General features: G+C 41.9%; 1 protein-coding gene across 1 annotated transcript in view; it reads left to right on the top strand.

Annotated features, from left to right (window-relative positions):
- The first annotated feature begins 12,202 nt into the window (after positions 1–12,202).
- SNAP91 (synaptosome associated protein 91) overlaps positions 12,203–22,602 on the top strand; it is a 113,252-nt gene continuing 102,852 nt past the window's right edge. The window contains exons 1-2 of the mRNA XM_060236606.1: positions 12,203–12,605; positions 13,561–13,720. Coding sequence (XP_060092589.1) covers positions 13,591–13,720 — 130 coding nt within the window. The 5' untranslated portion in view covers positions 12,203–12,605; positions 13,561–13,590. The remainder of the gene's footprint in view (positions 12,606–13,560; positions 13,721–22,602) is intronic.

Below are 22,602 nucleotides of genomic sequence, written 5' to 3'. Positions count from 1 at the left end.
GAGATGAGACACAGAGTTGAGAGAGAAGAGGAACAGTTGCCCCTTTCATCCTTCTGGAGACAGAACTTGGTGCCTCCTCCCCACCAAAGGTAGCTGCAATAGGATAAAAAGAAAAGTACTCATCTGAACCCTTATTTCCTACCACAGTGGTTCCAGGATGCTGTTTCTATGCAGGGTTAACCTCCCTCCCTGAGCACCATGGCAATAATTCACATCTCCCACTCTCAACAACTGTTCTTTGGTGCTAAAGAAAATGTTGGGAGGTCTTATTGTGAATCCCCCACATTATGTGTAGATTAACACTCAAACTGTCTCCAGGTGTGAGTTTTCATGTATTTTAATAAACTAAATTCCACCCAAGCCAGCCAAAGCCACAGTCTGGTTTGCTCCACAACAACATGGCATGCCAGATTCACCAGGTTAAACTCCTCATAGCCTGGGCTTCATGTTGAACAGCTCTGAAAGAGAAAGAAACTGACAGAAAAATTGGCAACCTCAATAAAAGGACACAATGCAGCACAGGTATTAGCGGAGGGAAAAAAACCCTGAATAAATACAATGCTCAGTACTGTATAAACTTGTCTTTTTAATTAGCTTAAATAATGTCAGCTATGCAACAGCAGCAGCAACAATCATGTAATGTTTAAATGAAGAGTGTGCTGAAGATTTAACAGTTTAAAACAGATACCGTTGAGCCAGAAAATTAAATGGTATCTATTCTATGTTCTGGAAATGCTCAAATATTCAAGGTCAGCATTAATAAGACCTTCTAACAAGACCTTAAGAAGACCTTCAGATATGTTCTAATTCATTTGTTTAACAAAGGGGAAAAATGATAACATAGTTACCAGCTCTGTCCCTAGATACAGCAAGTTGCTTTAAACAGCTTTGTGGGCAACACATAGAAATGCTATATTCTGCCCAGATGTTACTACAGTCCATTTTCCTGATCCTCTATAATGTAACAAGCTGGTGCTTCATCATGGGGGGAAGCCAGCTGGATACAGAGAAAACAAACATTAATCATTTAAAAAGTTGGGTTTCCTCATATTGGGAAAAATTAAGGAACTTCCCCAAAGAAAACATTTGCGCATCACAATGACAGCAATGTACTCTCTGGTTTTTTATTCTGTAACATGTGTTTGCAGGCTGTGCTTACTAGCAGGTAAGTGATTGTTTTAGAAGATTGTTTTTACTCCAGTGGTACAAAGGGAGTTAACTCCAGGGCTGTTTTTGAGCAGGAATACAAACGTCACATACAGTGCTCTGCCTATGCAAGTGATTTATACAGCCACCCATTGCCCCGTCCAATTCCCACAGTACTACCTAGTGATCAAGGGGCCAAGGAGACATACTAGCACACTTGTACCAGTAACTGGTTCTGTACCAGAGCTTGCACGAAGGGAAATAGTTCTCATAGGAGCAAATTATAAATAAATTATTCTACAGATCTTCACAGCAAACAGAGTTCCCTTGATTTCTCCCTCTTCCACTCATTTTGTGTTGGCACAGTCATATCCAGTGGTACAAGTATCTGTCACGGCAACATACACATATATCTGGTGCAGCTTACTGTTAGTTTCTACTCAGCCTTGCCCACTGTTCATTGCCTTTGGGGCTCACATTTCTTAGTTACTTCAAGATAGGGCAAGGACACAGCTTCTTTTTATGGCTAAGAGTACCTCCAAGCAAAAGAAAGTACGCAAATATAAGAAAGAATTTTCATGTTTGACACAGTGTCAGTCATGGGTGACCAGCAAATAGCATGAATTATTCTTGCTGCACAACAGCTACAACAGAATTCTGTCCAACTAAGCCACGCTCACCTGTTCAAACTCAGTTCAACCTGCTGTTATGGTCACCTATTCTTCTGGATCCCAACTTGAATTTATGCATAAACTAAGTACACTACATTTTAGGACTTCAGATTACGAAGGACCACTAAATTCCAAAAACGCAACCCAAAATTGCTACATTACCATTTTGAACTAATATTGTGGGGCCTCTTAACCTTGACAGAGTTTAGGGTCCCAGCAGGTTTTAACTTGCATCTCTTCGACCCAAAATTGCCCATTCATAGCTTCTGGTACCAAGAGATTTAGGTATATTAATATGCTGTTTCAGGCAGCACCTGTTCTATTAAATGTAGTTTAGGTACGTATGTGAGATAGGGAAAAGGATCTCACCTACCGCTTTTCTTCCATAGCTGGCAGAGTGCACTTGAGCAGGAGATCTATGAGGGAAAATAATCCAGAGACTCTCAGAATCAAAAATCAAATTGGGAAAAAAGTGTTATTCTACATGTAGAGAAATAAAGCTAATGGGAAAATTTAAGAAGAGCCATTATAGTCAGGGCTTTTTTTTTAGCAGGAACACACAGGAATGCAGTTTCAGCTGGCTTGATGTTAGGGGGTGTGGCCTAATATGCAAATTAGTTCCTGCTGGGTTTTTGCTACAAAAAAGGCCCTGACTACAGCATACAGAAAGTAAAAATAAAACCATACATAGTTTCTTGTTACCTAAAACATAAGACTCTGGACATCTCCCTAGGGACTATCACCCATCTCCCAGCAGGTACTTGGAAAGAAGCAGAACATGAATCAAATTAGCACCAGTTGCTATAATAAAATCAAGAAAAGGGAATAATCATTCTGTCCTCTACACACACTTTTGATAATAATTCTGTTACATTCAGCCTCTCAAAACCACTCAAATTAGCCAAGCCTTCTGTTTAACATTTGGTGTTCCACTGGTTTATGGATTTCTTTCTTCCCCCATTGAACAATTAAATTTGACAAACAAGTCCACATTTACAAATGTATGTTTCAGATTCAAATACTACTGTTTTTCAAGGAAGAGACAGGAAGGGAAGAGGAAAGCTGCAAAATAAATTCCAATGAAAAACTTGAAGACAGGCCTCTTGGATACAGTGCTTTACTGCCATGTGGTTGGAGACATGTAGTGTGCATAGAAATGTTTATTTCAGTGGTTTCACACAATGCCTTGAGTGGAAAAGGAGAGTATATTTTTCTGTCTTCACAAAATATATTGCCAAGAAGCCAGTGCACATGCAAGGTATATTTGGAAGTCTTCCTTTGTTCCATTACCAGAAGTTAAAACATACAAAGTATCATGTAAGACAGGGGTGCTCAACAGTAGTTCTCCAGATGTTTTTTGCCTACAACTCCCACCAGCCCCAGCCATTGGCCATGCTGGCTGGGGCTGATGGGAGTTGTAGGCAAAAAACATCTGGAGAGCTACCGTTGGCCACCCCTGATGTAAGGTATAACCAGGGTATAACAATGGATGCACTACAATGGCAATAACAATAAAGATGTAGACGAATCTAAAAGTTATCCCTTCGTCTTGCCACCTTGGCACGTATTTTCTTTGCTGCAAAGGTTGAAACTTTCTGGGAGATATAAGCATCAATATCAGATAAAAGAAATACTATTTTTTCCTCAACGGAATAAGCACTTAGGCTTGACAGAATTCCATCTAAAAATTTAGTCCTTGGACTGGAATAGAGCAAACAGAAAAGTAAATACTGAGGTAAATCCTCAATTGCATGAGAACAGCATATGCATAAACGTTGGGCCACCGGAGTTTGGTTAAAACAACCTTCCATGACTGCTGTTGGCATTGACTGGAATCATAAGGAGGTAAAATTTGCTCTAAGAACATGATTAGAAATGTTAATTAAATATGAAAATCTTTGTGTGTCCCAGTTTAATTAATTTGTACCATGGTGCTGTTTTTGATTTTAATATTAAGGTACGACCTAGATGGGCATCAGAGTCAAATAACCATTTTCTAAGATGGGATTTGTCAGTTGTGGGACCCAAGAGGTCATCAGGGATAAGATATCTTGAGCGTATGCTATTAATAAACTCAAGGTGCTGAGGATCTTTGGCCAACAGAAGATTGAAAGACTGATGACTAAGGAAATTAGATCTTGAGTTTTCAACCCCTTTCCAATATCTAATGATAATTAAGTGTGCCCGAATCATAAGGGAAGGGATACCAGATCCAGATCGCATCAAAGCAGCAGGAGACCCCTTGGGAACTGCTAAGATACGCTGTGAAAACTGATTCTGAACTACTTCAAGGCTAGCTAAATTGGCATTATTCAATCCCCATACTTCAACTCCTTACTCGTATAATTTCAGAACAGGATCTATAAGGCGACCACCCCTAGAAAAGTAAAAACTTAGAACAGACCCAACCAATCTAAGTGCAGATGATTTAATTGATGCAACATGAGAGGACCAGTTAAGAGTCTCCTTAAATGTGATACCAAGATACTTAAATGAGTTACATTGTTTTATAGGATTGCCCAAAATGTTCCAGGTGGGAATTATGGCTTTTTTTTCCTGAAAACCATTACTTTGGTTTTGTCATAGTTGACAAAACCATAGTTTTTTCTTTGCAAAAAGTCCCTAGCTGATGCAATAATCTCTTCAGACCAATTTTTGTAAGCGCAATTAGGACCAGCATAAAGTAGAACAGAAATCTTTTGATGGCCCAAAGTGGGAGGGGTGAATTGAGGTCCTGAGAGGCTCTCAACTATGCTATTAATATAGAGGTTGAATAATAAGGAGGCCAGCATACAACCCTGCTTCACCCCCTTCCAAATTGGAATTCTGTCAGTGAGGGAGCCAGAGGTTCCAACTCTGACTTGGGCATACGTATCCTTATGTAGCTTTTGGAGCAGAAATAGTAAGCGGTTATCAATATTCATATCCGCAAGTTTAGACCACAATCGGCTCCTATCAATTGAATCAAAGGCAGCAACCAGATCAACAAAAGCTACATATAAAGTCTTCAAAGGGCCTTGAACACCTGAAAAGGCCAATTGATGGAGTGTTTGGCAGTGATTAATGGTACTGAATCCTTTTCGGAAACCTACTTGGACAGGGTGAATAATTTCATTCTCAACCATCCAGTCCTCAAGATTAGACAGCAGGTGTTTACCATATAGCTTAGCACCTATGTCAAGCAAACTAATTGGTCTGTAATTTTGAGGAAGAGATTTAGACCCTTTTTTGTGAATGAGGACAATAATACGAAGTTTCCATCCATTAGGGATCAGGCCAGTGTCATTAATTTGAGAAAAAACTCTTGCTAACATAGGAGTCCACCAATCTGGAAAAGCCTTGTAAACATCTGGGGTACTGGTAGTGGAGTTGTCTAAAGGACCATTTGGTCTTTCTGTATAGTTTCTGTTTTCTCTTCCTGATGTGATGTTGACAAGGGCATAAGGACTGTGAAGACTACTGACTATAGTCTGGATTCTTATCATTCCTAACTAATAAAAGTTTGCCAGGATAGGCTGAGGGAACCCCTAATAAAAATAATTAGCACCTCATTTCCTGAGGATGTTTTGTCAAGGGTGCTAGGGGAGCCACTTATGAGTCATAATTATAAAAAGTCTTCTTTTGATCAGAAGATCATAGATCAGTTTTAAACCTGCCTTGTTTGTGTAAGTTTATATAGAGTGGTGTTGGAGAAGCTCCCAAACATTCTGGATAACCCAACCTGGATAACTTCAGGCCTGGTTATGGGCTTGAGATAGCTTTAAGAACTCCAGTGTATGATCTCTATTTACAAACAGAGAAAGTTCATGCCTCTTTATAAGATCTGTCAGCAGCCTTTGGCATGGTTAACCACCCAATTCTACTGAAATGCTTGGAAGCTGGCGTGGGGAAGAAATGAAGAATGCTGGAGTAGTTTTAACTCTTTTCTATCTGGCCATGGCCATAAGATTGGGGTAGAGGATTCAGAATCAACATGAGGCAATGACCAGTTTTGTCTGTTAGATCTGTTTGTACATTGTGTTCTTATTATCCTTGTAACCCACTTCTAGACTGGTTCTGGGAAAAGGTCAGTTAAAAATGATCTTAATAAATGAAATTACTAAGCAGCTTCCACCTCAAGGTTTGGAGACTCATCAGGCGGTCAGGCTAGAAAAAGGAAACCAATAGACTCCAAGACTTGAGTCTTTCCTGTCTCTCTTCTCTTGCCACAGTCATTTATGCCCCCTGAAATTACTTGTGGGTCAGTGGACTTGCAGAAACATGATGGGGGTCAAAGTGCGGGACTAGTTAAACCACAAAAATTGTCCTCCCTCTCTTCTGCAAACAGAAGTGATACCGCAAACAGAAAGGCACCTTAGAATCCAAGCCAATATCTTTATTTTTGTGCAAGATGTAAAATGAAGTAAAATGATTACAGCATTATTTTTACCAAACCCATATACAGCAATCTATAAAACACACTTATTGAAAAGTAGTTCTTGAGAACCCCTGCAAAATTCATTTAACTTCAATTACAGTCGATTCATACAACAAATAATTTCCAGCCCATTATTGCAACTGACACATAATAGCCACAGATAATAAGCCTCTTCATTTATTTGTTCTTTTCATGACAATTACATTTCTAATATATGTGAAATCAGCAGCCATCAACTGGGGAGATGTTTGCCTTTAATGAGCTTGTGCAATGAGCATATAATGTCCATTAAGTCCACCCTTTACAGTTTTCTACTAGCAATAGCATAATCTATCTTTCTATTACATTTATCCTTCCAAGAAGCTCAGGGCAATGTACATAGTTCTACCTCACTTTCTCTTTTTATCCTCACAAAAAACCCAATGAGGTAAATGGTCCTGAGAGTGAGGTCTCCCAGTGAGTTTCATATCTGAGCAGGGAACTAAATCTCTGGCTCCCTAATCATAATTCTACACTCTAACCACTATCCCACACTGGCTTGCAAAAATATCCTGATATCATTAAGAGCACTATGGCTGCAATTGCATGTTCTTGGCCTTTTTGTTTGTTTGCAGTATGTGTGTGTGCCTGTGCCCGGAAGTGATGGTGACCTGTGGCAACTCCTCCTGGGGCATGGAGGGTATTTAGAGAAATAGCTTAATAGCCTGCCTCTGCTTCCAGGCTCTGGTATTCTCTTGAGGTCTCCAAATACTTGCCAGGATCAGCCCTCCTAAGCTTCTGAGATCACACGTACCTGGGCTATCCAGGTCAGGGCTCACACGTCCTTGGCTTGATACCATCAGCTGCAGAAACTGATCAAAGATCACTGATTTTTTTATTTATTTATTTATTTATATTTACATTTATATCCCGCCCAGGCGGCTCAGGGCGGCTAACAACATTTCACATATTTAACAAAGATAAAACTTTAAAATTTAACAATTAAAGAAATTAAACATAAAAACCAGTTAATTACGTTAAAATAATTAAAATACATGATTCATTACATAGAATAAATCTGGCAGCAATGAACTTGTTTGGCGCTGGTTCTGCCAGTTTAGATGGTTCCATAGTCGTATAGTCGTATAGTAGATGGCGGCTCCTTATTCTTAGCAACTCAGCAGATATCAGCATAGGCTTTTTCCACAGCTTTTTCCACAGCAGGTGGTCAAGGGAAAGAATGGGTAGATACTAGAATGGTGTGAAAGGCAGGGCCCAAGCATCCTTCCTCTGTGCTGAATAAAAACTTGTATCCCCTGCCACCAAACACACACACACACTTCACCCTACAATCTCAAAAGTCATCAAAGACAGGTTTCTATTTTATACCTAAACATTTCATAATAAGCCTGCAGGCTGGACCCTAATAAAGTATACTCATCCCTTCACCCACTAGGACACATGCACTGAGCATCCACAGATGCCATAAGAATCTTGTAGAAATAACACTTTTAAACATCAGGCTCCCAACTTGGAGGCTCCCAACTTGGAGGTGGGGGAGAGATCTTGCAATCATGGAGTTTAATCAACATTTCTAAATTGAACGGATGAAATTAGATGGTCACTCAGACATATTTTAATTACAATAATTAATCTCACTCTGATGATGGAAAGTGACATCAAGTCACAACCAGTGTTCCCTCTAAGCTGAGTTAGCGTGAGCTAGCTCACAGATTTTTAGCCTCCAGCTCACACATTTTTGTTTTAGTTCAGGAAGGATGATCCCAGACCACACTAATTTATGCAGCAGCTCACACCTTTAATGCTAGTAGCTCACAACTTTAATGCCAGCGGCTCACAAAGTAGAATTTTTGCTCACAAGACTCTGCAGCTTAGAGGGAACCCCTACAGGGTTTTCAAGGCATAAGACTAACAGAGGTGGTTTGTCATTGCTTTCCTCTTTGTAGGGACCCTGAACTTCCTTGGTGATCTCCCATTCGAATACTAACCAGGGCTGACCCTGCTCACTTTCTGAGATCTGATGAGATTGCTCTGACCTGGCTGGCCCAGGTCAAATTATAGATTAAGTTCACTTAGAGATTAATCTTGACCATGACTAGTTATATTCAGTGAAGCACAGAATTATAATTCTAGGTATAAACAGGCAATAATAGCAAAGGAAAACCCTTTTTAGCATGTTTGAACTTTCTGTGTTGTACTGTATTGTACATCAGTACACTGTTTTATCTATGTAGGTATTTGCCTTTTCTCTTGAACCAGTTGCTCAATATCTCTAGTTGAGGCTCAGTCAATAGTCAACATTGGCAGCATAAATGTGTCAACAGTCCTACAGGCCCCTCTCTGCACAATTGGCAATTTACACTTATAGACAGCCATGTAGCTGACTATTCTGACTGTTCTATTGCTTCAGACCAACACGACTATCCACCTTATTTTTATCATTGTTATCCATACCTGGGAAATACAGGTGGGTACAGTTTTCTGCATAAACTGAGGAATAAGGGAAAGCTGGCAGTTCTTAATTTCTTCTTAGCCAGTTTCTTGCTTAGGATAGTAAAGACAATTTCCTGATGTGTCTTACTACCATGACAAATAGGCAAACACCTTAGATCTCCTACATGTATGGAGATCTCATTCATTCAACTAGAAGGAGCCACAATCACATGTGGAAAGAACAGATTTCAGCAAGCAAAGATGGACTTTGCTCAATTGTGCTTTCTCTTTCTTTGCTCCTGTTGTGACAGGGCAAGTGACACACATGATCTCTCCCTGTCCTGTAGTGAACCACATCCCCAGATAGCCCATAGATCTCTCCACCTGACAGAAGAATGTGGGATGAAAATGTTTCACAGAACAGCTCTATGTAGATGAAGAAACAACAAGGCAGTTGGATTGGTCCACAACAAAATCCAAATGCAAAAGACATGTAATACTTCTTTATTAAGTCCAACCAAAATAACACCACAGAAGCTCAGAGTGAAGCAATTGTGCAAAGGATCCCAAAGTGCTAAACAGCAAATGAATACATCAATAAATGATGCCATCCTAAACAGAGTTACAATCTCCTAAACCTACTGACCTCAATGGTTTTTGAAGGGCATAACTCTGTTTAGGATGGTGTTAACTTGCAGGAACAGTGCATTCAGAAAAAAAGGTCCATTTTAACGTGCATTTTTCCAGGCAAATTAATAGTTTTATAACATTTCAGTGGAATATAATAGTTACGTTTTATTATCTCTAGTACCTTCTGCATTCAAAACTCAAGGCACTTTGACTGCTATGATCCTCATATTCAAACTACGGAAATTTACGGGTGGAATGCAGTGAATATTTTGGAGGAGTGGCTGTCTCTGGAAAGCCACTGCCTTCATCCTCACGCACAGCTGCTGTACTTGAAACTTTGCCACAGCTGAGACAGCAAAAAGGGCCCAGGGTGGCTTGCATACACCTGTACTAAACAGGCATATTAAAAACAACCATGGAAATGCTGGATCTGACCTGGGATAGCGAACCTGTTTCCCTGTACAAGTGTCTCATTGTCTCCACCTGCACCTGTATATTTCTAAATAAATCAGATGCTACAAAAATCCCAGAAGTCTTTGGTGCTCTCTCTTTTAAAGGAACTCGAACTCTGTAGCATTACTCTTGGAATTTTTCACTGCTCAGGGATGCATATAACATGCTCATGTCATTCTATGGGAATGAAGCATAACACGCCAACTCTCAGCCAGAGGGCACAATACTGTGTACTTCCTCTAATGTCCCTGCAATATACTTGTCCTTCCTCCATCCCCATGCCTGTTTCACTGACAAGCATATTGCTAGTTTTGTAAAAATAACAGGCCACTGCATAACTGCAACTGCAAAGTGCTTTCATTATTTACTGTAACAGTAGTCCAGGTTGAAACAGTAAAAACAAGCTATAAATCCTGAAACCAAGTGTTCTGGAGAAGAAGCCACCATGGGATTAAATTCAAGAGGAAAATATTTCTCAATAGTCAACACGAGACTGAGTAGAGGTTTAATGAAAATGACAAACAATATAAAATACATAATTGTATGTATATAAGCGTGTGTGCCATCAAGTCAGCTGATCTCTTGGCATATCCCCAAAGAGCACTTTGCTCAGGAGAAGAAGAAGAGTTGGATTTATACCCCACCCTTCACTCGGAGACTCAGAGCAGCTTACAATATCCTTCCCTTCCCTACAACAGACACCCTGTGAGGTAGGTGGGGCTGAGAGATTCCGAACTGCTCTTGAGAGAACAGCTCTGAAAGAACTGTGGCTGACCCAAGGTCACCCAGCTAGCTGCATGTGGAGAAGTGGGGAATCAAATCCTGTTCTCCAGATTAGAGTCTGCCCCTTTAAACCACATCAAACTGGTGTATTTACTGGTAATCCCTGGCCTGAAAAGTATCTGGCTGTCCTCAACCAAAGCCAGGGCCTTTTTGACCCTGGAGCCTACATGGTGGAACTCCCTACTGAATGACATCTATGCCCTGTGGGACTTGATGCAATTCCACTGAGCCTGCAAAACAGAGATGTTTTGCCAAGTGTATGGCTGAGGACAGCAGCAGGTTCCATTTAGCTTGGTTCCTCCTTCCTCTTCTCCCCACTTGGAAAGGACACTAAGCTGTATTTCTATGCATCATCTGTAAGTTTCTGCTGAGTTGTTAGGTGTTTTAATTTGTTTTGATACTTAAATGTATATATTGGAAATGTTGTTCCCTGCCCTGAGCCCTGTTGTACAAGGGAGAGCAGGTTATAAATCAAATACCGTATTTTTTGCACCATAAGACTCACTTTCCCCCCCCAAAAAAGTGGAGGGAAAAGTGTGTGCGTCTTAAGGAGCGAATACTGCAAAAAATTCACACAAATGCCTCTAAATTCACACAAACAGCTCTAAAAACTAGGTGCGTCTTATGCTCAGGGTAAATATAAATAAATAACCAAGGCACCACTGGGGGGGGGGGTCAAGGCAAGTAATTAAGCCGAGGTGGTTTGCCATTGTCTTCCTCTGTAGAGTCTTTCTTGGTGATCTCCCATCCAAGAAGTACTAACCCTGCTTAGATTCGGAGATCTGACAAGATCAGGTTATATCATTCTACCTCTCTACCTGATCCCTATATATTTATATGAATATCACAGCTATTATCAGGCAAGATTTACTTAGCTGTTTAAGTAATTATTTTTCTAACATCTCCCCCTACCCACCTAGTGCTCAGCATTATTCATTTTGTTATTTCAGCAAGGAAAAAAATTGTCATTACACTAGCACCATTTTAGTTTGCTAGGTTTTAAAATTAGGCCTTAAAATCTTATCTATAACTACAAATGTTCACTAAAGGAAGGATGCTGGGTGATAAAAAGCATATATAACCAAAATTAAGTCTATTTGACGAACAGATTAAAAGGCTGAAAAGCATTTACAAATTTGGATAATTCAAATTTTATGAATGAACACCGTGATGAAGGCAGCCTCAAGCAAGTCAGGTTTTTTAAAAATTAATTTTTTGTTTCAATTTACAGTTGAAAAAGCGCAGCATGAGGGGGAATACTGTCAGTTTGCAAATCCAAAGGGGAACACAGTTAATCTCGTGAATTTCGCCCAATAAAACAGAAAAAGGGGAGAGGAATAAACCTGGAGAAAAGATTTGCAAGGGAGGGGACGGGGGCATAAGCAAGCGTGGCTTCTACCGTGGAAAGAGCAACATCGGACGCTTCCTGCCGCGTGATTAAAGCGCGCGCCCTCTTCCCACAGGACGAGCAGGTGTGACCATCCCCACTTGCTGGTTGAAAGGGGTGTCCCCTTTAAGAGCATCAGGGGCTTCCTCCAATTCTTACGGCCCCCTAGAGGGCTGTCCGGTTTGTCCGCTCCGAGTCACCTGACTCTGAAGAAGCCACAAACCTGGGAGGCCCCGCGAGGAACGACGACGAAGAGAAGCCTTTGCGAGGTGCGCGCGCGCGCGCGCCGGGGCATGTATCTCGCATCCCTGCCTTGACACCAGAGGGGAGGCTTGTGGCGACACCAGGGATTAGACTGCCTGCCGGGCGGGGATTAAGCTAGAAATAGCGGCAGCTCCTGGGCGGCGGAGAGCGCCTCTGCAGTCCCTCGCCGCCTTCGCTTCCGCCCCCCCTCCCGCCTTCCCTGGCACCTGAGGGAGCCGCGAGTGCGCCCTGGGCGCGCCTTCCCGCGCACTGGAGCAAGGCGGCCGGTGCAAGCTGGGGGAGGGGGGCTCGGCGCAGCTGCAAGCGGGCGGGGGGGAGGGAAGGAGGCGGCGAGCCGGTGGCCTCCTCGCGAGCAGAAGGCAGCGCCAGAAGGAAAGGAAGAGGCGCGGCAGCCGCCAGGAGGACGCGGACGCCCTGACAGGTCTGCTGCTTAGCTAGCGCCTGAACCTTGGCCAGCTAGCCCACCAGCCCTCGGGGTTAGGAGAGAGGCCTGGCTGGGCGCTCGCGAATCCTCCGCATCCATCCATTCGAGGGGCGAGGTGGAAGGAGAAACCGACCGCGGCTGTTTCAGCTGTCATTTCCTTGCGCTTGGAGGAGGGAGGGGGGCGGGAATTGCATTGCGGAGGGCGCGGAGAAAAGAGGCTTGGGGAGGCTGGTGGGGGACAGGACTAAGTGGGGAGGGGAGGCGAGGCTTGGGGTGGGGTTCCCGGTTCGAAACTGTTGGCCTAGCGTTGTTTTCAGGGGGGCAGGCCGGGGATGGGGGGGGGGAGGCATCGAGAGGGCATAACATGGCGCAATGATATGATAATCTCTCACTAGAGAAAGAGAAACGCGAGCGGGAGGGCCACAAATCCCACTGCTGCAGCAGAAGCAGCCGCGGTGTTAAGCGGCTATGCTGTGGCTGCCTATTTCATTCATTCCCTACGCTCTCTTGGGGCTCGGTCTTCAGCAGGAAGGCCCGTCATGAGAGATCCGTTGGATGCGGACGGTGGGGAAGCGTTTCTCTTCATTTCCCTTTCCCGATTTTAAATAAGGGAGATGAGAGAGCCGGTCTCCGGTTTGCAGTAACCGCCATCATATTGATCCAGGGACGCAGTTTACAGGGAGGAGGAGGAGGAAGCAGCGGGATATTCCCCTCCAGGGATTCATGTATTATTTGTGTGTGCCTGCTTATTCCCTCCCTTTTGCAATATCTGAAATGCCTTGTTCTGGACAACTTCTAGTATTCTTGAAAGGCACTTACGCAATAAAAGGGGTGAAGGAAAGGAATGAAATAGGAAACATTCAAAAATTTAGAAATAGGCAATCACCATTTAAACATCTGAGAGTATTTTTCTCCCAACACCCCTTCAATTGTTTTTTTTTCCTCCTTGCAGAAGTGGCAGTAGTCCTAGAATTAGTCGAAGATGTCGGGCCAGACGCTGACAGATCGCATCGCAGCTGCTCAGTACAGCGTTACAGGATCAGCTGTAGCTAGAGCCGTCTGCAAAGCAACCACACATGAAGTGATGGGGCCCAAGAAAAAGCACCTGGACTGTAAGCAGCTCTTTATATAAGAGATGAGTTAAGAAAGTTTCAGAGCTCTGGACTTCCTTAGGTCATCTGGTAATTAAGTTCTTTATGTCATAACGATTGTGAGATATTCAAGAAAATGAACTTTCTATTGTGTGTAGAGTTAGTTGGTTGATTTAGTCACTTTATTTTTCTTGCTTTGACCTTCAGACTTGGTTCTAGGACACGAGCTTATTTGGTAAGAAGACCTCCAAATCCCTGGAAGCACTTAGGTAGAGGAGTCGGTTATACCTTGGTTACTAGTGTCTCAAGACCACAGGAGATGAATGTTCATATGGCCATTGCCTTGCGAAGATCAGCACTCTAGAGAGACTGACTTGATTGTGATTCTTTAATTCAGTTTGGATTTTTGTTGGTGGACGAGGTAGAGGGTTGGAGATTGAGTAAGAGAGAGATGGTTGCTCCACACATTCTCTCAGTACAACTGATTTCTTAGTTATTCATTTATTTTCAGTATCTGTGTGACTAAGAGGTGTATTAGACAGAAAGTGGCATTTCTGTAGTGCTGTTGGGTGTATTGCTTTTGTAACTTGCTGTCATCCTTAATTTCTTTTGGCAGTTCAGAGTTGGTTTTCATTCTGTGGCATGATGGTGAAAATGGCTGGCTAGTCCTATTTATATTTCCCATATACTATAATCCTCTACTTTCCTAGCAGCAAAGCAGAAAGCAAAAATAGTACTGTTAGAAGAAAAAATTACTCCAACTTAGTCTTTAGCAACTTAACTGCCCCCCAGCAGTCTTGATGTTGGTCACAAACATGCCCCTATAGCATGCATGCATCAGTCAGTGCATGGTGAGGACAGGAGTTGTGTTGATGCCATGGTGGATCCCAGTCTGTGGTTCCTTATGTGCATTCATTGCATAAGCATGCTCCCAGAGTCAACTCACAACACCTCCCCAGTTAGAGCTTCCCATGACTCTCTGGTTAGGATGACAGCAACTGGTATCTGTAGCTACAATTTTCTCCAGTCAGAAAAACTCTGGCAGCCCTAACACAGCCAGCAGCTGCCTTCCAACAATAGTGTTGGTAAGGATACAGCCAGGATGAGATATAATGACAGACTACCATTCCATTCATAGTGACCAGAGCGTAGGATGATCCTCCATAGTGTAGGAGGGGCCATGTGTGAAGCTGTAAGAAGAGTGGAATGCATTCTCGGGATACAGAGATCCCAGTGATAAAACCTGAAATCTTTGGCATCTCTGGAGCATGTATTCCAGTTTGCTTACAGTGTTACACAAGTCCCTTCTACATTACAGAGGAACATCCTTAGGACTCTATCGTTATTCCTAGCTACAGCTCTCTCACATTCATACCCAGCCAATTTGAGCGTTGGTGCATGGATGCATAACTTCATTCAGGTATTGGTTTGGCTGTGTAGGCTCAGGATTTGTCTTACTTTGCTCAGACCCTTTCATTCCATGTCTTCACCATGTTCATTTGGTTGCATGCTTGTGTCTACTGACCCTCTTCCCAGTACACCTTGTTGTCAATCTCTTCCTTTTTCTTTCACTACTTGGCAAGAATGGTGCTTGGTTTTCTGTCATACTACCAATAACATAAGGGAGATGGAATAATTGGAAGGACATTGAGCTGTTGGGATTTTACCCTTTCTTTGTTGGGTGGGGCTGGTAAAGAACCCAGTGCCCCTTTCATGCCTCATGAAGACATCTGAACAATTGAGTTGGGGGATGTTCGTTGTCTCCTAATCATCAGGAGAATAGAAACACAGCTGGTAGTGTTGGCATTTATTGGACAGTATCAGTATTGGTATAAGTTCTAGTATCACGGAAACGTGGGGATTCCTGACAGATAACACAATAACAGTTACAGCTGTTCCCAACCACCATGTTCTTATGTTTTGCATCAGTTGTCATGTGCTTCTGAGAGGCACCAGGAGCCCAGGGAAAGTGGAGCAGATAGTTTGCCAGCAGCCACTGCTGCAATTGCTGCTGGAGACCTCACTTGTGGGCCATATGAGTGGCATAGGCGGTGGGGGGGAGTATGTGTCCATTGGTGATTACCTGGATGTCGTGGTTTGAACATACACTGGTCGGGGAGGAGATTGACTGCTTATTGATTTCAGGTTATTTGCACTCCATTTCTCCATAATTTATCTTGAGGTGGCTAATTGATGTTAAGACAATACTCAGACGTCCAGTCTAGGAAGTTGCATTGGTCTCAAGTTATTGTTTGTTCGGTTTCATGTGCCCTGGCTCTAATCCTGTAAGGAAGAATGAGTCATGAGTATTTAACCAACAGTGCCAAGAAGTGGAATGCTTGGAGTCTGCCAGCAATAATGATTGTATTCCCCATACCTTTTCCCAGTCCAGTCATGATGTCTGTGGAGGAACCTATTTTGTAATGTACCAACAGATCTCTCTCCTACCACACAATCTACATTGTGCACATGTGCCCATATCCTGGCTTTTACAGGCACTGCTTTACTCTATTGTGAGGCAGTTATTAAGCCAGCACATTCTATGTTCATAGCAGACTGTTTGATTTCTCTGCGTAACTCAAGGTGTTTAGGTGGGAAGGATGGTGGATGTTCAGGAATTATACATACAGGTTTTCCTTCTCATTTCCTTCCTGTTGTTTACTTTTATGCCATATCCCTCAAGTTCCTCATTTTGCACTGTATGTATTTGGAGTCATGCAGCAGACTGTCTGTAAGGATTATAAGAGAAGTGTTAATATCTTGCCTTCCTTCTTTATTGTTGGCCATAGCTTTCTGGTTGTGTGGAGTGCTCCATTTGGTGAGAACACCATTCTGCACAAAGTTCCCATTTGTGGCCTGTAGACTCATGACTGTGTGGATATGGAGACTGAGTGGTGTAGCTCTATGCCTCCTATTTATTGTGTTGCTTTGGTTTGGTTTGTTTTAATAATGCTGGGTTTTTAATGATTGTTTTTAATGGTTTGGCTTTATTAATTGTAAGCTGCCTTGGGCAGGACTCTGTCGAAGTGGCATGCACATTTTCTAGAGTTGCCAACCTCCAGGTGGTACCTGGAAGTTTGCTGTTATTACAGTTGATCTCCAGACAACCAATATCAATTCCACACATTTTTGTCTTAGCTCAGGAAGGATGACCCCAGAGCACACTAATTTATGCAGCAGCTCACAACTTCAATGCCAGTAGCTTACAAAATAGAATTTTTGCTCACAGGACTCGGCAGCTTAGAGGGAACATTGTTCCCAACCTAGAGCTGACAACCCTAACTGACAGATTATCTATGTTTCCTTGCTGGGGCTTGTATATTCATGGTGCTTTGAACGTAAGAGTCATAGAATCATAGAGTTTGAAGGAACCTCCAGGGTCATCTAGTGCAACCCCCCGCACAATGCAGGAAACTCACAAACACCTCCCCCTAAATTCACAGGATCTTCATTGCTGTCAGATGGCCATCTAATCTCTGTTTAAAAACCTCCAAGGAAGGAGAGCCCACCACCTTTCAAGGAAGCCTGTTCCGCTGAGGAATCGCTCTAACAGTCAGGAAGTTCTTCCTAATGTTGAGCCGGAAACTCTTTTGATTTAATTTCAACCCATTGGTTCTGGTCCTGCCTTCTGGGGTCACAAAAAACAATTGGTCAAATGCTTTTTGGAAGTTTAAGGATGCAATATCTGTCAGTTCACCCTATCCATGTGCTTGTTTGCAGACTTTGAAAAGACATGCCTGTATCAAAGCTATTCTGATTTTCCCCCTTCCTGAGTAGGGCTTGTTTCTCTGGTATGCTTAATAATTCTGTCTTTTATTCCATCTAGTACTTTTAAAACCATGGGAGAGGCTGTCTTGTAAACAGTTTTGAAACAGATATTTTCATATTTTGGTGGTTGTTGGAGCAAGTTTATTCACTCTTCTTCATTCTAGTTAAAGATTAATGCACTGCTGTATGCCACAGGCTTACTGTTGCTACCACATGATTACCTTGAACTCTTGGAAGTCTTCAGAGGATGTCTGATTAGAACATATATTAGAGTGTGAAGCCTTGGTTTATTGTACAGTTTGCCGAGTGACCTGTGATGGACTTTTGGCCCTGATACTTCTGCCTACCCAAGTCTGTCCCTTCCTGCAATCCTCTTTGTAACTTGGTTTAAAAAGCAAACAAACCCAGGTCTCATTTTCTGTAAGCATAATGTTTGTACAAAAGTAAACTTTAGACTGTTGGTTATGTTGTATTAGAAGCTATGGCCAGTAGAATTTATCATGAACTCCTGTTCCATGCAGCTTCTCCCCCCACACCCCGGTGTGTTTACTAGAAGAATGTGCTATGAAAGTGGGGGCTGAAATTAGCTCCCTACAACATTCATTTCAGTGTCTACAGGTTGGAAAAGGTAACCGCTTACCTAACAGGACTGAAGCTCCTTAATGCACATCTATTGGAATGTGTATGGTGGACCTAAGAGAACTATTTCATTTTTATGTATATTCTGGATTGCAGGGACTGCTTAATGTTTTGATGAACTGTTTTCCCTAAGAATATAAACAAAACTGGATATGTCACAGCTTGGTCTCTGTTAGAGCATCTCAAAATACAAATGCTTAAGAAATAGTCATATAACAAATGCATGACAACTGTATATTTCTCTACTACAATTATCCAGCCGTCTTTTAAATAAAGATGGAAGATTTCAGTACTCATTAGGGGTATGTTTTCTGGAGTGTAGATTAGGATATATTGGTAGAAGTTGTAAGGGAGGAGCAAGGAATCTTAAGTTGTATTAGGGTTGTCAGCCTCCAGGTGGGGCCTTGAGATCTGGAATTACAACTGATCTCCAGACTGCAGAGGTCAGTTTCCCTGGAGGAAATGGAAGTTGTGGAGGATGAACTCTAGGGATTAGATCCCTGCTGAGCAACCTCCCCTCTGTAAGCTGTACCTGGAACTGGCAACCCTTGTTGTAATGAAAATGTAGGAGCAATATAAAAAGGACAGTAGATTACTTAGAAATTCTGTTCCAAGCAAGGGAAAAGTAGTGGGTGAACAACTTGAAGAATGATATTGAAATGTGATATCTTTGAATTCTAGGTGTCTAGCCAGCATCTAGCTTATCAGAGTATATAGTAAGCTGCTTGCAGAAGGTACTTCCTGTTCCCCCTTGGTTTCACATTGCATCATCTACAGTTCTCAGACGGAAAATGGCTAAGCACTGGAAAAAATGGGGGGAAGGGCAGGAATGTTTGAGTATATTCAGCTTACACAGAATGCTAGAAAAAAAGCAAGAAATATGAGTAACAAAAAAAGCTGCACACCAGGGTCTAAAGTGGTGTGTGGCCATTATCTTTTGTCCCGAATTGTTTGTAGCCTATTAATCTGAGCATTTTCCCTTCAGAAAATAACTCTGCTTATCTTAAACTCAAATATAGCTTATTTTAATTAGCTGTTTGTACTAGAATTGCCAAATAAATAACAAAATGAAGGTACGAATGATAGAAGACACTCTAGTGGAACATGTACAGAAACTCTCCAGAGAGCCTCACTTCCCTTGTGTGAAGAGGAAACGCAAGAAAACAGTAACTAAGCCACTGAGACTAACATTGTATGAATGGCTTATTTTGGTGTACTGGAATTAAAATCAACAACCTGTTAACAGTATAGAGCTAAGACACGAGTTCGACTATGATGCAGAAAAAGGAAGCCAGGATATATGACATGATAGCATGACATGGTTCCTTGATCACTTTCTTTTTGCAAAATTGAGGCTTTGAACCTCCTGGGTTAGTGAATGCAGTGAACAAGACTAATAGCAATACTGAACCGAAGTTGTTAGCAGGGTGTTGGAAACAATACAACTAGATCAGCGGATTTGAAAGGTAACTTTTGAAGTGGTCACTGAGTCTGTACAAGTGGATTAGATCTGTGGTTCAAGTACCAGATTGCTAAAACTGTAACCAATATCGTAAGAGAATGGTTGTCTGCAGATTTTTTTTCTCTGCAACCTGTCTGGGAGAAGGATTCATTCTGAAATGGCTTTAGTCATTAATAGTTAAAGAATGTAATATAAAAGTAGCATGATTTAGAAATGTGCTGTATCAAAGGGGCAGGTATGTTAGTCTTCCGTAGCAGAACTGGAAGTTTGGTACTTTGAAGATTAAGTTTTTATTCTAGCATAAGAGCTTGTGAACTAGATTCAGCTTTGTTGGATGTATGTTGTAGGGTTGCGAACTCCAGGTTGGGAATTACTTGGAGATTTGGATGTGTAGCCTGGGTAAGGTGAGGGGAGGGACCTCAGTGGGATATAATGCCATAGAGTCCACCATCCAAAGCAGCAGTTTTCTGAAGAGGAACTGATCTCTATCTGGAAATTTCTGGAAGTTGTAATTTCAGATCTCCAAGTCCTATTTGGAGGCTGGCTATCCTGTGAATCCCTTCTAGCAGACAATTATCTGTGTGAACTAGTTTAGTAAACCTAGAGTTATGATGTCAAATGCAAATAATGAACAAAATTAGACACTAGATTTAGTCCAGTGGCACCTTTAAGACCAACAAGGTTTTATTCAAGGTATGAGTTTTTATGTGCATGCACACTTCCTCAGATACATGGAATGTATCTCTCATAATGAAGGATACAATGTCAGATTCTGACATTTATAACCCTTGGCATGTCCCCCCCCCCAGTTGAACTTAAACAGATGATAACAATATATACTAAGCTCATTATTCTTTTAATATGTTAAAACACTTTCATTATTCTGTATGCCCACCCTCTATATGTATGGCTGTTGTTTCTGTTTTCTTCTCACTGTATCTGAAAAAAATGTGCATGCACATGAAATCTCATACCTTGAATAAAACTTTGTTGGTCTTAAAGGTGCCACTGAACTCAAACTTTGTTCTACTGCTTCAGACCAATGCAGCTGCCCACCTGGATCTCAAATTATGCTCTGTTAACAATACCGGTAATTGGTGATAAAGTAACCTACATACTTCCTGTATTTCATGATGTTTTGATATACTGTTTACAGCTTTTTTCCTTCATATCTCTTGCTTGTATTTTATGTACATGCTTAGTGGGGTCCTACTATATGTGTATCAGCCAAAGTAGGCTCTAATCTATGAAAAGTTATGCTAGAAGTCCTTATTTTTAAGGTGCCATAGGATCCCAGCATATTGTATGTTTAAGAAAATTAGGATGGGAGGAAATTTGCTCCTGTCCTTAAACATGAGTGCATTCAGCATAGTGTTGTACACACTGGCCTATGTCCACGAAAACATGTAGAAGAACTGTGTACATCCAAATTGTACTTGAACATTCACATGTACACCTCACCCCCCTAAGTGCAGTTTGAGAAGCATCTTGCATGAGCGTTGTTGGCAGCAAAAGGTGGCGGTGGGAACATCTCTCTGTGTGTGGGAGACATCTTCCAGAAATAAAGCAGAGACTATGCATGTAAGTTCATCACAAATCATATTGGAAATTTTGAAGCCATGCAGGGCTTCATATGTGCAGTATTTTTGTATCATATCTAAACATTACTGTTTTTGGGTACGTAAAATACATCAGGTTGACTCCCATTTCTGCTAGAGGAAGTACCTAAAGAATCTGTCCTGGGACCTGTTTAGTTCAACATCTTTATCAATGATTTGGATGAAGGAATAGAGGGAATGCTTATTAAATTTGCAGATGATACTAAATTGGGAGGGGTTGCAAATACAGGAGATGACAGAAACAGGATACAGGATGACCTTGACAGGCTGGAAAACTGGGCTAAAATCAATAAAATGAATTTTAACAGGGATAAAAGTAATGTTCTGCATTTATGTAGGAAAAATCCAATGCATGCTTATAGGATGGGGGAGACTTGTCTTAACAGTGATATGTGCAAAAAGGATCTTGGGGTCTTAGTGGATCATACGCTGAACATGAGTCAACAGTGTGATGCGGTGGCTAAAAAGGCAAATGCAATTTTGGGCTGTATCAACAGAAGTATAGTGTCCAGATCACGTGATGTGATGGGTATCACTTTACTCAGCTCTGGTAAGATCTCATCTGGAGTATTGTGTTCAGTTTTGGGCACCACATTTTTGAGAAGGGTATAGACAAGGTGGAACAGGTCCAGAGGAGGGCGACGAAGATGGTGAGGGGTCTGGAAACCAAGTCCTATGATGAAAGGTTGAAGGAGCTGGGGATGTTTAGCCTGGAGAGGAGGTGGCTGAGAGGTGATATGATCACCATCTTCAAGTACTTGAAGGGCTGTCATATAGAGGATGGTGTGGAATTGTTTTCTGTGGCCCCGGAAGGTAGCATCAGAACCAATGGGTTGAAATTAAATCAAAAGAGTTTCCGGCTGAACATTATGAAGAACTTCCTGACAGTTAGAGCGATTCCTCAGTGAAACAGGCTTCCTCGGGAGGTGGTGGGTTCTCCTTCCTTGGAGGTTTTTAAACAGAGGCTAGATGGTCATCTGACAGCAATGAAGATCTGTGAATTTAGGGGGAAGTGTTTGTGAGTTTCCTGCATTGTGCAGGGGATTGGATTAGATGACCCTAGAGGTCCCTTCCAACTCTATGATTCTGTGATTCTATACCTTTTTCTCACACAAAGGGTTCTTGCATTAGAGGAAAGAGACAAACAGTGCTAAGGTTGTTGATATTTAGGTGTGGCTTGGAGATGTATTTACATGTCCACCTATACACATCTCAAGTGGAGCTGGGGGCAGTTAAGATAGGACAGAGTTGAGTTACCCTTTGTCCTGAAATTTGTTTTTGTTGTTTTTTATTTCCTGCTTTAGGTATGAATAAGTAGGCATGTCATTCAATATATGTGAATCCTTCCACCATAGCTAGTTTGGCCCTGTAGTACTCATTCATAATTCCAAAAGGGTGAGCATTTAAATAATGTT

Source organism: Heteronotia binoei, chromosome 1 (genome assembly GCF_032191835.1).
Source record: "Heteronotia binoei isolate CCM8104 ecotype False Entrance Well chromosome 1, APGP_CSIRO_Hbin_v1, whole genome shotgun sequence".
Taxonomy (NCBI): Eukaryota; Metazoa; Chordata; class Lepidosauria; order Squamata; family Gekkonidae; genus Heteronotia; species Heteronotia binoei.
This window is presented reverse-complemented; position numbering and strand designations above follow the sequence as displayed.